Raw genomic sequence first — 15,181 nt, 5'->3', positions numbered from 1 at the left:
AAAGAAAGGTTTGAGGACCCTGAGAAGGGAGCTGGGTTCTGTTGTATTAACTTTCTGTGTTCTACCCATCTCTGCCATTTCTTCTTTTTAAAACTGGTTGATCTCTCTACTCCACGTTACGCAAACGTCTGTTGTTGGGTGAACAGTGAAAAATTAGAAACACTGAAAGGGGGAGGGGGAGCTGACCAATGAGGAATTTGTCAGCAAATGGCAGAAAACCATGGCTAAAAAAGCCACCTCTATTGGTCTGTCACCCCCCCCCCCCAAACTGTATTACCTGGGTTATGAAGGCGCCCAAAATATGTTAAAGCAAAAATTATGGGATAATGCACACAGTGACTTGCGATCTCAATCACACGCAGTCTGTAGTCCGCTGACAGTAGGGGTACAATATGGGTATGTCTTTAAGTTAACATCTTACATTAAAAACCTGACAGTACCAAACAATTGAAGGCTTTTCACCAAAGCCAGACTAAACGTCTTTCCTTCTGCAGTGTTGGATGGCAGGTTGAGAGGAGTTCCCTACCAGGACAGACTTTGCTCGTGTGCTCAAGACATCGATTCCATAAAACATATTTTGTTGCACTGTGCAAAATATGAGCAAGCCAGGGCTGAACTGATACTACCCTTGCTGGTACTTTTCCCGGGGAAATCAAAGGCTCACTATGTCAGGTTCCTATTGGAAGACCGGACAAATGCTAGAACATTAGCAGTGGCAAAGTTTTTATCGGTGGTTGCAAGAACCAAATATCCCTATATTCTGGACAAAATGCTTGTTTAACCTGGAGGTAGGCTGTATGAATTGTGTATTGCTTTGTAACAATTTGTTGGGTCTCCGGACCGTAATAAAGATTGTTGTTGTTGTTTAAACTTCTCCCTCCTCCATGGCTCAGCGGCATCATGTGAGAGAGATAAAGGATGCACAGCCCTCAAATATTCCATAGTACCTTCCCACAATCATGCATTTCACTCCTGGTACCATGTGTCGCCTACAACAGGAAGTTCCAGATTCAATGTAGAACAGATACTTTATTAACAAGCAAACATCCATACATGTACAATATTCATCAGTTGAACTTAACATTCTCTGATTGAGCTGACAGCCTTAAGAGTCTATTCAACTTAAAGATACAGTAACACACATCAGCTTGGAGTGCATGCGCCAAGGGGACTGCAGAAGAGAGGAGAGGGGGAGGCCCAGAACTGGAGCTGGTCTGTGTGCAAGGGAGAGCAAGGAGGAGGGAGGGGAAAGGGAGTGCAGGTGCCAATGGTGTGTGAAAAGGGGGCTGCACACTAGAAGAGTGGATGTGTGTAAAAGAGTTGAGAAATGCAAGAAGGAAAAAGGCAGTGCAAAGGGAGTTACTAAAAAGGGGGAAGTGGGGCTGAAGGGAGGGGTGCAGGCTTCATATTTGGGTGGAAGGTGAAAAAGGCGCTTAGCTGCAATGTGTGGGCATTGTTTGTGTGCAGGGGGGCTGCACAAAAGGAGCAGGGAAGGTGCAAAGTAGGACTGTAGAAGAGAAGAATTGGCTTCAGAAGGCGAATGGTTGGGTGAATAATGAGCTTCCTAGTTGCATGGGGGTGGGAAGGGTAATCTCTAGGGAGTTGATATCGGGGGGGGGGCGGGGAATGGCAGGGGGTTGACAAGCAGTGTGTATGTGTGCATGTAAAATTCCTTAGACTTGATTACTATTTCTGTGGGTCTCATCCATGCAAATGGACATACTGAAATTATGGTATTTCCACGTGAGCGGGAGGGCTGAAATTTGGTACACATGTAGTCCAAAAGCGGAACACTTTTCGGACCTCTCCCTAGAAGGGGACCTGCTGTGTAGACCAGAATGTGCAGCCCACACGGCAAACTGAAATTTAACACACACATCTCCTGAAACACACTGGTTATATCAAAAAAGACTGAAAGAGGACATTTCTACATCTCCCTTAAAATGAGAAGCATGATTTTTATCTCCCAGTATAGGGCAAAATGCATGCTCCTTTACTAGGAAGGGGATATCTGAGACATGCCAATTGTAAGTCAGATAAATCTAATTCAGATTTTCATTTGCTCTTCGAGGTGGGGGTGTGCCATGCAGTTGGAATGATGCCCTCTCAATGAGGCATTACTGACTGCTGTCAGTCAATGGGACAGCGCTATTTTGATTTAATTAATAAAAATATTTGGGTTTAACATGTTGTGTTAAATGCTTCCCATGTCAACTGAGCACTTAACAGGCAAATCATTTAGACAACACTGATATGTTTTGGTATCGTATTATGCGCTGTGGTTAGTTGCAACCCTAATTCATAACTTCTTCCATCTTTTTTCAAAAATGCATTCGTTGCTACAGCTGGAAAAGCAGTGGTAGCCAGCAGAAGTTGGCAGACCCATAAAGGATGGAGAAATCTGCTTAGGGAAAGGAGATGGCAACTCTTATTTCAAACCTTATTTCGCTTAATAAATGAGCTGTTTGTATCTGGGCCACTGGAAGAGCAAGGAAGTGCTTCACTAAACTTCTCCCGCCCACCCACCCCTCACTGATAGGAGGTAGTCATGTAAATAACTTTACTATCATCTGAGAAAGCAGAAAAGGGGCCTAAAGGATATAACATTATGTGTCAGGTGCTCTACACTAAGATGCAACATTGGGGGAAATTTGCTGGGTCCGCTGGTGTGAACTATCCAGAACAACTGCTTGCAGAGGAAAGAGGATGTGTGCTCTCCACTGTGTGTAGGCCCTGGTGGCTGGTGTCGATTGGGGCTGGTGGGGTAGACAGGAGGTGGCATAGGGGGCAGAGTGGCAGAGCACACTTGAGCTTCTCTGTGCTGTGCTGAGAGAAAGGAAGTCCTTTTCGCCCAGCCCAGCCACCAAAAGGTCTTTCCATGGCTCCCTGCCCCTGCTTTAAACCAAAGCAAGCGACAAACCTGCTTTCTACTCACCTACTCCTTCCACTGTTTACTGCCTTGGGTGTGAGTTAGCATTGCCTAGACTTCTCCCAGCTTCTCTGTCTCAGAACAGAACTTCGGAGGCAGCAGTGACTGGTTGGAAGCACCCAGAATGAACCACGACTGGTCCTGGGACACTAAATTTTTTTGGGGGGGGGGATTGAAGCGCTTGCAGTGGATTGGGTGTGGCACTGGTCTGTTTTCAAAAAGTGCACTAATGCTCTTTTGCTCTTGGGTTGGCAACTGGCCCTAGAGGTCTCCAGTTAATCCTTTGTATATAATACACCCACCTAATCTCTGCAGTCTGCATCTAATGTTAGTTGTGACAAGCAACATGTCAAGATCACATTACATAACCATCAGATTCCAAAAACACATGAGGACACTATGCATTGTCACCAACTCTGTTCCTGGATCTGATCCTGGAAGGAAGCAATTTGGGGTGGGGGAGCGGCTCTTTATCAAAGGCAAGGCAACCAGAACGTCTCCGACGCTGGGCAGGAGTTGCTGTTCTTCCAGACAAGAGGAACTTGTGCTGGAGCTTTCTTTTCCCTCTTCTCTCCCCTTACTTTTTCCTCGTGTATGATGTCTTTTTAGATTCTGAGCCTGAAGACAGGGACTGTCTCAATACTGATTTTTGCCATTCTGAGAGCCTTTTTGACAAAAGGCCAGGGCGTGAACGTCTTAAAATGAGTTAGTACAAAATAAAATGAAATCCAATCATTTACTTACTAATTTATACAAATTAAATGTTCACACAGCAGAGGAAAAATGCATGCTCAAGGGCATCAGAATGGCGCGGCTCTCTGTAGAACTGGGCTACGCACTTGAGTGCTACAGTGAACAAGTTGCTGTGAACCACACGTATCCAGGTTTAGCCATTTTAAGTCTTCATGCAGCAGAAATAAGCGCAGGGCGGTGGGAGGAAATGTGAGGCCCCCGCTCCATGTTTGCTCATGCTCCTTCATGCATATTGAAACAAGCAGCCAGGTTTGGAATGGGATCAAAATGGCTCCAGAGGGTGAAATCTTGCTTTGCAGAAGAGTCACCACTGATAAATAATCCTCCGGTAAATACATGGGGTAACCGTACAGAGTTCTCTGTGCACAAATAGAACGTTTTCAGTTAATACTACAGCACTTGCTAAAACGTTAAGGTAATTTCAGCCGTGTATATGAGTAAACAAGTGCTGCTTTCCATTTATGCAATACTGGGCTGTATGGCATGCTACCAATAAGCAGTGGCTACAAACTTTCCAAACTGAATCAACTCCATTTTTTTCCTCCTGAGTAAGAAGACCTTTGCCTTCCAACAGGCTAGTCCACTAAAATACTTTCAAAGAAAATATGCTTTTACAGACTGCATACATAAGCTTTGTGATTTTAATGTTTCAGAGCTCCATGTTCCCAGCCATCATCTTCTCACCTAAATGATCATCTCTATTAAGAAAGACGCAGTGGATTTTAGGTTTACTGTCCTCTCTCATCTCTAGATTTATATTAAACCGACTAATTCCAGTATTGGGACTCACAGAAGACAGCTCAGTCTTTGACAAATCGCTTGGCAAAGTGCACGCCAGGTCTGAAATGAAATAGCCCACCCAGCTTCTCATGAATGCCCCGTGACTCACAACCAGGATGTTGGCATCCAGTATTTCAGCACCTCGGTCGGAATTAAATTCCAGTCTGCTATGGTGGTTGGTCAATGAGCTGGTAGAACTTCCACCTGCCATTTCTGTGCTACTTCCTTCTGTCTCAGCTTTATTTTCTGGACGTGCTTCTTGGGCAACAAGACAGCAAAGGTGTTCAAAAAAATCCTTGCCACGTGCTTTTACCTAAAGCAAGGGGGAAGGACAGAGTAAAGTGATTGCAAATTATTTCAAAAACGCTTCACCCTATTAAGTTATTACCCTAGTTATCTCCCGCTTGGACTACTGCAATGCGCTCTACGTGGGGCTACCTTTGAAGGTGACTCAGAAACTGCAATTAATCCAGAATATGGCAGCTAGACTGGTGACTGGGAGTGGCCGCCGGGACCACATAACACCAGTCCTGAGAGATCTGCATTGGCTCCCAGTACGTTTCCGAGCACAATTCAAAGTGTTGGTGCTGACCTTTAAAGCCCTAAACGGCCTCGGTCCTGTATACCTGAAGGAGCGTCTCCACCCCCATCGTTCAGCCTGGACACTGAGATCCAGCGCCGAGGGCCTTCTGGCGGTTCCCTCATTGCGAGAAGTCAGGTTACAGGGAACCAGACAGAGGGCCTTCTCGGTAGTGGCGCCCACCCTGTGGAACACCCTGCCTTCAGATGTGAAGGAAATAAGCAGCCATCCTATTTTTAAAAGACATCTGAAGGCAGCTCTGTTCAGGGAAGTTTTTAATATTTAATGCTGTACTGTTTTTAACATTTGATTGGGAGCTGCCCAGAGTAGCTGGGGAAACTCAGCCAGATGGGCGGGGTATAAATAATAAATTATTATTATTATTATTATTATTATTATTATTATTATTGGCACTGTTTGGTTCTTTTGTGCCAGGCCCTGTATCACCTGTCCCTCCTTCCTTCTTTTTAAAAGTTAACTTAAAAAACAAACAAGCATTTATTTCAGGGTGGCTGGTTGCACTGCAACACACAGTGCCAGCCACATGCAATCTTAATTTGCTTTCTAGTTGTGGCACGTGTTGTATTGCTCTGCGGTTACTTCCTGCAGCCAATCAGAAGCCGCGCTTTGGTTTCCGAACGTTTATGGAAGTCAAACGGACTTCCGAAACGGATTCCGTTCGACTTCCAAGGTACGACTGTATTGACTTGCATACAAAAGAGCAAAAAACACACACACAAACCATAAAAGGGACTTTGTGGGGTGACTTTCTGTGTATGATAGAGCTCATCTTCCTAAGCATTTTGGTATATGTTATACTTATGCCACATTCTTTGAGGCTAAGTACATTTCTGAACCAGACCAACTTCTCTGAACGGCAACTAGAGACCCTTCAGAGATGCTACCACTCTGTGGCATTAGGCAAGTTCCACTAAATAATAGTTCTAGTGAGATAAAGGCTGGACTTGCAGTATGAAGATATATGCTACTGATAGTGCATAGAAAAGTTTTTGCACGACAGCCAGGTATACTGGACAACAAATCACTATGAAAAGTAGTGCTTACTTCTTCAAGTGTTTCTCCTCCAGCAGGTGTAAAAGACGGACACTGCTCCCCTGCAGCTTTTGCCATTGTCCTGAGATCACTCAGAGGCCTCCCTTCTGCCGCTCCATATTTCTGTAAAAAATAGTAATAGGGCTGTATTAGGTGATGGTGATGCAAACCAAGTGTTGAGGATGCTAGAAGGCATCCCATGGGGAGAGAGCAGAGCCCTGTCAAGGTGATTTACAATAAAAGTCTTCTGGCTAGGAAAACTCTTCTGCCAAGCATCCAATATGCCTGAAAATCCAGTAAATGCCAGTTTCTACCAGGTTCTTCCCATGCCCATAAAGATATAAAAGTTAAAGGTAAAGGGACCCCTGACCATTAGGTCCAGTTGTGACCAACTCTGGGGTTGCGGCGCTCATCTTGCTTTATTGGCTGAGGGAGCCGGTGTACAGCTTCTGGGTCTTGTGGCCAGCATGACTAAGCTGCTTCTGGCGAACTAGAACAGCGCACAGAAACGCCGTTTACCTTCCCGCCGGAGCGGTACCTATTTATCTACTTGCACTTTGATGTGCTTTCGAACTGCTAGGTTGGCAGGAGCTGGGACTGAGCAACGGGAGCTCACCCCGTCGCAGGGATTGGAACCGCCGACCTTCTGATCAGCAAGTCCTAGGCTCTGTGGTTTAACCCACAGCGCCACCCTATGACGTACATTACAGAATCACAAATGCTGAAAGAAATGTAACAGTAGAAATAAGAATTTCTGTTCTTACCCGCTCTCGGAGTCTTGCATCATATTTTACAGCAACATCTTTGCAGAACTTACTCTTCTTTAGAATTGCGGCTGTTGTCTGAAACATTAAGCAGGCAAGTCATGCTTAAAAAACACACAAATACTATGAAAGGTAAAGGGCTTAAAACTTGAAGTTCAAACCAGGCAAGACAGATATCACAGAATCATAGAGTTGGAAGGGACCGCAAGAGTCATCTAGTCCAACCTCCTGAAATGCAGGAATATTTTGCCTAAAGTGGAGCTCAAACCCCATGACCCTGAGATTAAGAGTCTCTGATGCCCAACTGAGAGATATGATCCCTTCTGTTTGCCACTGGTGGCTGCAATGCTTTCAGCAGATTTTGGACGGACGGCGCAAGCAGTGGAAGCATCACAACCGGATACTTAAAAGCAGTGGTGGTGGCACTGTAGAAATTGCAAGTAACAAGCAGGCAAAAATCTTCAGAGTTCCCATAAAGCCCTGAACACTGAAGTAAGCTGCAGCAGAAGTTTCTGCATAAATATGTTGATGGGGGGTGGGGGAGTAGGGAGACTGGGTTCATAAGCACCTGAAACTATCTCTGGCAGAATTTCGGGATGTACGCCAACCTCCCCTTATTGATCAGGTGGCGGTGGTTACGGAATGGCAGGCTCATCTAGAATAAGAATCATTCATTATTTGATGACTTGAGAGAGAATAGGGTTGCTGCAGGCATACTGCCCATGATGCAACCCAACAGCCACCCTGACCAAGCTAGTGACAACTGTCTCTGAGATGGTGTTGGACGGAGGCTCCCTCTTCTGTGGTGCTGGGGAACTTCAACATTCAGGCTGAGACCTCCTCAATACAATGCTGTATTGTTTTTAACACTCAATTAAAGGTAAAGGTACCCCTGCCCGTCAGGGCCAGTCGTGTCCGACTCTGGGATTGCGCGCTCATCTCGCTCAAGAGGCCGGGAGCCAGCGCTGTCCGGAGACACTTCCGTGTCACGTGGCCAGCGTGACTAAGCGGCATCTGGCAAGCCAGCACCAGCGCCGCACACGGAAACGCTTACCTTCCCGCTATAAAGCGGTACCTATTTATCTACTTGCACTTAGGGGTGCTTTCGAACTGCTAGGTGGGCAGGAGCTGGGACCGAACGACGGGAGCTCACCCTGCCGCGGGGATTCGAACCGCCAACCTTGCGATCAGCAAGTCCTAGGCACTGAGGTTTTACCCACAGCGCCACCCACGTCCCTAACACTCAATTGGGAGCCGCCAATACATCAAGAGGCACAGCACATATGATTAAACCTGTTTTTTTTGCCATGGAGTGGGCTAGTGGGAATCAATATATGATTAGGGAGGCTGATGGCAAGCCCGTTGTCATGAACTGTTAATTCTCTAGGGAGACTGAGACTGTCAGTGGCAGCGCCCCCTTAGACTGCCCAGAAACATGTGGCATGGCTAGGGCTCCTTGCTGAAATATTCTAGAAGCAACTTGTAAATGGTCTTGAACAAGCTGCTAGGCAATGGGAAATTTCCTCAGCAACAGGTGTCCTTATCAGGGCATGTGATTAACTAAGTCTGGGTCAGTGTAAATGAGTATGTGAATGAGTCAGCACTAGGTCTCTGGCCGGATGGCTAGAAAGAGAAAAAGATTATGCTGCTTTATTTGTTTTCTTTCTTAATGACCAGTGTAAAGTTTCTGTAAATAATAAAGACTCTGAGAAACAGAACCAAATGGTGTTTCTTTCTGTAATGGGAATTTCACTAAGAGATAGCTGGAATACTGCTGAAAGAAGTAAAAGATGCAGGACCGCTTTTCTATAAAAGGAACTCTGCTGAAGAAAGAAATGAAAACCGAAGAGTAGATGCTTATGCACCAACACTCCTGCAGAGTCTTTTCTTGCTTTGCAGAGGCAACTATAAAACTGCTCTCATGTGCCCTCATCAGTGTTGTGGAGACCATGGAAAATCAATGGGACTGACCACTGGGATCACTGTGCATCTGATCAGACACAGGTGAGAACATAATATTGTGCCTACCACCACCACTGCATCTTTTTTGAGTGGCAAGTCAGTGAGTAGCATCTGGACTGAAGGAGAAGGGTACCTGGACACCTGCTGTGATAAACTTGTGAGGCACTTGGACGATGAAATCTCTCATATTCACACAGAATTACCACATATATTCTGAGTGTAAGCCGACATTTTCAGCACATTTTTAATGCTGAAAAAGCCCCCCTCGGCTTATACTCAAGTGAGGTGGGCGGCGGAGGGACGAGTGGCCTGAAAGGAGCCCTTTCTCGCCGCTGGTCCTGCCGCCGCCCGCCTCTCGCAAGGGCAGGCACAGGAGCCGCGGTTGGGAGGGGCGCTTCACCTCTCCAAACCACGGCTCCTACGCCTCCTCTTGCGAGCAGCCCGAAAGCAGCCCTTTCAGGCTCCGCCTCCTCTGCCTTTGCCGCTGTCGGCGGCGGAGGGACAAGCAACCCGAAAGCAGCCCAGCTTATACTCGAGTCAATAAGTTTTCCCAGTTTTTTGTGCTAAAATTCAGCTTATATTTGGGTCGGCTTATACTCAAGTACCGTATTTTTCGCCCTATAGGACACACTTTTTCCCCTCCAAAAATGAAGGGGAAATCTGTGTGTGTCCTATGGGGCGAATGCAGGCTTTCGCTGAAGCTTGGAGAGCGAGAGGGGTCGGTGCGCACTGACCCCTCTCGCTCTCCAGCCTTCAGGAAGATATCCGCAGCCTGCTGCCCGGAGCGCGCTGAAGCAGAGCACCTTGGGCAGATATCCTTTTCTCCTCTAAAAACTATGGTAGGTGCGTTTTTAAAAGCTCGGGCTTCCCCCGCAGCTGGGGGGGGGAATAATTTTTTTTCTTTATTCCCCCCCCCCCAAAAAAAACCTAGGTGCGTCCTATGGGCCGGTGCGTCCTATAGGGCGAAAAATACGGTATGTACAGTAGATGCCTCACAAAAACAAATTAAACTGAAATTACAGAACGTCTGATCTTGCCTAATCCCAATTGCATCCTATACAAGCTTACCTGCTTTGCCCGAAGTAGATCACTTGTGAAGACATGAGTAAATTTTATATTACTGAGATACAGGCCAGCTGCATTGGCTTGTCTGAAGCCAGTCTCTGAGAGGGGCTCATCTATACCTTGGCCTATAGGAGTCAAAATAAAAATAGGACAAATTATTAAGGAAAGCCTGTTTTACCAATCATCAGCTTATATACAGACAATTTGTGCATGTATCAGGTCCCTCCACTGAAATTACTGAGAATCCTTTTATGCAAAAACCCCACTCATGGAATCTTTGGCTTGACCCCTTGGTTTGTAGACAGAGAAAAATCAAAATTGTACTAGATTCACTCCATAGCCCTTGCCTTTTCCCAATCCCAATCCCAATTCACATGTTCCAAACTCAGGTGCAATCCTGTCGGAGCAGAGACCTAGCTTTTGCTTTTGTTACATTCCTCTCAAAAGTACCATATACATGAATGGCACAGTAGAATTCATGTATGCTTCTGAAAATTCCATAAATGTCTGCCTCTTCCCCCTCTCCTGCGGCCTTTCTGAATTCCACAGAGGAAAAATTTCTTATTAATTTTTGCCTACTCTGATAATTTGAAAGGGTTCAATTGCTTAAAAATAGCTCTGCACAGAATGAACATATCTGTCTCATTCTGCTTGCCCAGGTAGAACTGCAATTCTCCCAGGAAGGCAAGTTTCTGGTTTTGAAAATTTGAAATTGGGTCACCCCAATCTAGTCTTTCTTGTGCTCTAACCACTGACCCACAGCAGTTACACTGCTGGAGATATCCAATAGTTATTAAATTTGTCCTTTGAAGCCTTGACTGATAAAGAAGTTGTCACACAGAAAGATGACCAGATTTCAAGGTACTACTGAGCCGTGTCAGCAAAGGCACTTAAAGTGAACAGAGTCTAGAGAGAAGATAAATCCTGTTAACAATTTACTGAGGATACTAAACAAAAACAGTGTATAATTTAAGAAGGAACAGAAGTTTTTATCTTTCTTGCACAGCAGGGAGGCATTCAACCAAACATACAGAAGAAAACTCCCTCAGAACTGCACAGCCAATCAGAGCATGTGCTATCTCAGCAAACACCATGCCACTTAGGTTTTAAGCAACACTTCTACCCCTTCAGTTGACTTTAACATTAACAGAATTAACCGTTTAGCTGCACACAGAATAAAGTTGCAACTCCAACATTTACTACAAATGAAAGATCTTCATTGGCTCCCAGTATGTTTCCGAGCACAATTCAAAGTGTTGGTGCTGACCTTTAAAGCCCTCAACGGCCTCGGTCCTGTATACCTGAAGGAGCGTCTCCACCCCCATCATCCACTGAGGTCCAGCACCGAGGGACTTCTGGCGGTTTCCTCGCTATGAGAAGTGAGGTTACAGGGAACCAGGCAGAGGGCCTTCTTGGTAGTGGCGCCTGCCCTGTGGAACGCCCTCCCAGCAGATGTCAAGGCAATAAACAACTACTGTATTTTACTTTTAAAAGGCAACTGAAGGCGGCCCTGTTTAGAGATGTTTTTAATGTCCGATGCTGTATTGTTTTTAATATTCAGTTGGAAGCTCCCCAGAGTGGCTGGGGAAACCCAGCCAGATGGGCGGGGTATAAATAATAAATTATTATTATTATTAATCATCTTGCAAATCTTCACCTGATGTTTGAAAAAATGCAGGGCAACACACAGAGAAATGATATCTGAGACCACTCGGTGATGGACTTAGTCTGTTCTCAGGATACTGAACGGAAAAATGTTTCTGCCCTGCTTTTTCAAAAAACCTTGCCCAATCTAATTAGGGCTCTGTGTGCCCAGAAGCAAGCTTCTATGGGCATTTATCAGCTGTTTAAGAACGTGTATGTACCAAGGGGTGCCTCCTGATTTCTCTAAGCTGAAAAGGCTTGGGAGTCAGAATTGCCTGGATCCAGCCACCTACCCGGCCTGGCACGGTACTGCATGCTGCTTGAGTTCTTTAATAGCTTTTCAGCCCAAGAAGCTGCTGGGCGGAGGCTTGAGGTATTATTTTAAAACAATACATTCAACATAAATAATCATTTGACTACAAGACAAAGCCAAAGATATTTGCCAAAATATTTCAGCATTTAATGAGAGTGCAGAACTGAGGCTAAAGGCAATTGTGAGTTGTTATGAAACATGACTTATTACTCTTGCTGCAACAGAAGAGACACACACCTTGCAGAATCTTCTCTTTGTTGTATCTTGTTTCCCCACTGAAAGAGACAAAATATTATCAAAAAAAGAATTCTTATTTATGGAGACAACTTAACACAGAGGAGGAGGGTAGAGAGAAAGGGAAGGGGTAGAACCATGCTGAAAGTGGCCTCACCATAAAATTCAAGTGTTTATTTTCCTTACTGGTCAAATTGAAAAAAATATGGTTCAGCAGATTGTGGCTGAAGCGGACTGTGCATACCATCTATTGCCAATCCCAGACACAAGTCAACACACAAAACACACGTACATGCATGCACTGCCCAAAGCACTTTTTTTAAAAAAAGAAAACAAATGAATTTATAAATGCATGAACATTCATATAATAGCAGACAACCCACCTGAAGCAAGGGAATAAGGGCAAGGCTGATAACTAAGTCAATACTTAATTTGCTGCTTGCACATTTCAACAGGGAACATGGGAGGAAGCCAGGATCATTCCTCAGCTGAGGAACATACTGCAAGCTATTTTTAGATTTATTCTGCCTCTCTTTAACAGATCTCAAAGCAGCATATGAATTATTTCCCTGGGGAGGTCACTTTGGTGCAGCTAGCACAATCCATTGTCTCTGAAGACAGATGGATGCCAACAGATGTCTGATTTTTTTTGTATTTATTGATATTATCAACAAGTTGAATGAATACAACTTAAAAACAAGAATAAAATACATTAAAATATTAATTTATGGACCTCATGGGTATCTAAAGCCATTTGCACATGCAGAATGAGAGCCTACACAACACAAAACACTGTTGCTGCGTGTAGCTTTTATTTGTTTTTTATCTTATATTTTGGAAAGGTACATCCAGTTCCCCCCCCCCCGTAATTAGCATGTTTAGCATATATGCAAATCCGGCCCTCCCTGAGGTTCCCGAGAGGCTCTCTCCCTCCCTCCCACCCACCCGAGCCAAGGGCAAGAGGCGGCCGCGTGAGGGGCGCCGTACTCACTGCCGGACGACGGTTAAGCCGAAGGCGGCCGGCCTCATCCTGCCCATTCGCCCGCCCGGCAGCCGCGCTCCGAACCCGCCCCTCCCCCAACCCAACCGCCGGCCGGCTTCCTCCGCCGCCGCGCGCGGAGATGACGTCACGCGGCGCGCCAGCCGCTCCGGCCAAGGGGCGGGGGAGAGTTAATGGTTCCGGATCTGAGGCGGGGGGGGGAGCGCGGGGTAAATACTGCAGGTCCCCCGCCGGCCACCTTCGTTTAAAGTAAAAATTTAGGTTAGGTGAGGCCCTAGGCTACTGAAGGTAACGGGGCCCTTGATATGTCCAGCTGTCCTTTGTCAACAACAAATTGCCGCTGTTTCTTGTGTTGAATATATGCTATATATGGTAATTTATGGTAAGTATCTAAAGCCTTTTGCACATGCAGAATGTAGGCACCCTATATATAAAGAAATGAACAAACCAGTGATATGGTGATTTATTGACCTAATGAGTATCTAAAGCCATTTGCACATGCAGAATGTAGGCACCCTACATATAAGGTAAAGGGACCCCTGACCGTTAGGTCCAGTCGTGGCCGACTCTGGGGTTGCGGCGCTCATCTCGCTTTACTGGCCGAGGGAGCCGGCATACAGCTTCCGGGTCATGTGGCCAGCATGACTAAGCCACTTCTGGCAAACCAGAGCAGTGCACGGAAATGCCTTTTACCTACCCGCTGGAGCGGTACTTATTTATCTACTTGCACTTTTGGGTGTGCTTTTGAACTGCTAGGTTGGCAGGAGCAGGGACTGAGCAACGGGAGCTCACCCCGTCGCAGGGATTCGAACCGCTGATCTTCTGATCGGCAAGTCCTAGGCTCTATGATTTAACCCACAGCACCACCCACGTCCCTATATATAGAAATGAGCAAATCAGTGATACTTATTAGGTCCATAAATTACCGTATCTAAAGCCATTTGCACATGCAGAATGTAGGCACCGTATATATAGAAATGAGCAAACCGGTGATATTTTAGGGAGCGGGCTGGCAGGCGGGGCAAATGACTTGCATCATAGGAGCCTACACAACACAAAACACTGCTGCTGTATGTAGGTTTTGTTTTATTTATTTTTTATTATATTTTAGAAATGTACATCTTATTTTCCCCTTTGAATTTTTTTTGTGGGGCTCCTAAGCTATAGCTTGTTTAGCTTATACGTAAACCCGGCACTGCCTGTTTCATTCACAGACCTGTTGCACATGGTGCAGCGGAGTGGCGACCCGAGAAAGTGCTTTCTGCTCCCCTGTGCCTGCAGCATTCTTGGGATTGCAGCCTTTTCCGCTCTCCTCCTAGCACCAGGTCTGCCCTTCTCCTCTGCTGGCGGCAGCCGCCATCGCACGGCCTGCTTCGTGCGGCAAACGACCAACCAGATGCTGCCCGGGGAGAGAGAGAGAAATGCATAAAAGTGCAACGCGGTATCTTCACAACCGTGACTGGCGCGGGAAACGGTCCTGCCGCCTGGGCCTTAGGCAGCAGCAGCACGCAACGGGCCCGGCGTGTGGAGCAGAGGCAGCCGCAGCAGCATGCAGGCGGTGGTGCCCTTCGAAGGGACAGCAGGAAAAGCAACAAGCGGTGGCTCCGGAGCGCCCAGAAAATCGTGAAAGCGAGCTCGCATTTCCTCGCAGGCGAGTCACTCTACCACTGCTCGGTGTTGTGGCTTCGTGGGCTCTAACCATAGATGTCAACCGTAAGTGGCGGGAAACTCCCTTATTCCAGTGCGATGTCCCGCTGCTGTCCCTTATTGATGATGTCCCTTAAATTTCCCGGATTTCATGCTTGCTTGGCTTGGGAGGGAAGCAGCGGCTCGGGGTCCTCTGTCACAAGAGAGAGAGAGCACGCACGAGCTGCTGCGTCTCCGTCTCTCCCTTTTCCCCCAGGTGTGGGTCGTGAGGAGACGGGTGGCAGAGGGTGGGCAGGCAGCCCCTCTCTTGCGAGACTTCTGCCGCGCTGCCAGCAGAGGAGGCGGCCTGAGGGAGGAGGAAGAGGAGGGGATGGGGAGGGACGCAGAAGGGTGGCACTTCAGCGGCCGCCATGGCGCCGCAACCGCCTCATGCCGGACCTGCGGGCGGAGTGGGTGA

The 15,181-nt window shown here is 46.6% G+C and overlaps 1 protein-coding gene across 2 annotated transcripts; it reads right to left on the bottom strand.

Moving 5' to 3' along the window:
* Positions 1-1,009: 1,009 nt before the first annotated feature.
* On the bottom strand, positions 1,010-13,190 carry TIGAR (TP53 induced glycolysis regulatory phosphatase). Of its 2 annotated transcripts, XM_053387810.1 has the most exons (7): positions 13,069-13,190; positions 12,081-12,118; positions 9,890-10,011; positions 6,860-6,937; positions 6,108-6,218; positions 4,572-4,775; positions 1,010-4,041 (listed from the first exon to the last, which is right to left on the bottom strand). In XM_053387810.1, exons 1-7 carry the CDS (start codon positions 13,113-13,115, stop codon positions 3,730-3,732), a joined length of 912 nt encoding a protein of 303 aa, XP_053243785.1. In that variant the 5' UTR covers positions 13,116-13,190; the 3' UTR covers positions 1,010-3,729. The 2 variants fall into 2 exon arrangements, with proteins under 2 accessions (XP_053243785.1, XP_053243786.1); XM_053387811.1 differs by lacking the exon at positions 1,010-4,041 and having other exon boundaries at positions 4,306-4,775.
* Between the last annotated feature and the right edge of the window lie 1,991 nt (positions 13,191-15,181).

This window comes from Podarcis raffonei, chromosome 5 (genome assembly GCF_027172205.1).
Source record: "Podarcis raffonei isolate rPodRaf1 chromosome 5, rPodRaf1.pri, whole genome shotgun sequence".
Classification (NCBI taxonomy): domain Eukaryota; kingdom Metazoa; phylum Chordata; class Lepidosauria; order Squamata; family Lacertidae; genus Podarcis; species Podarcis raffonei.
The sequence above is the reverse complement of the archived record's forward strand: the minus strand, read 5'-3'. Positions and strand labels throughout refer to the sequence as shown.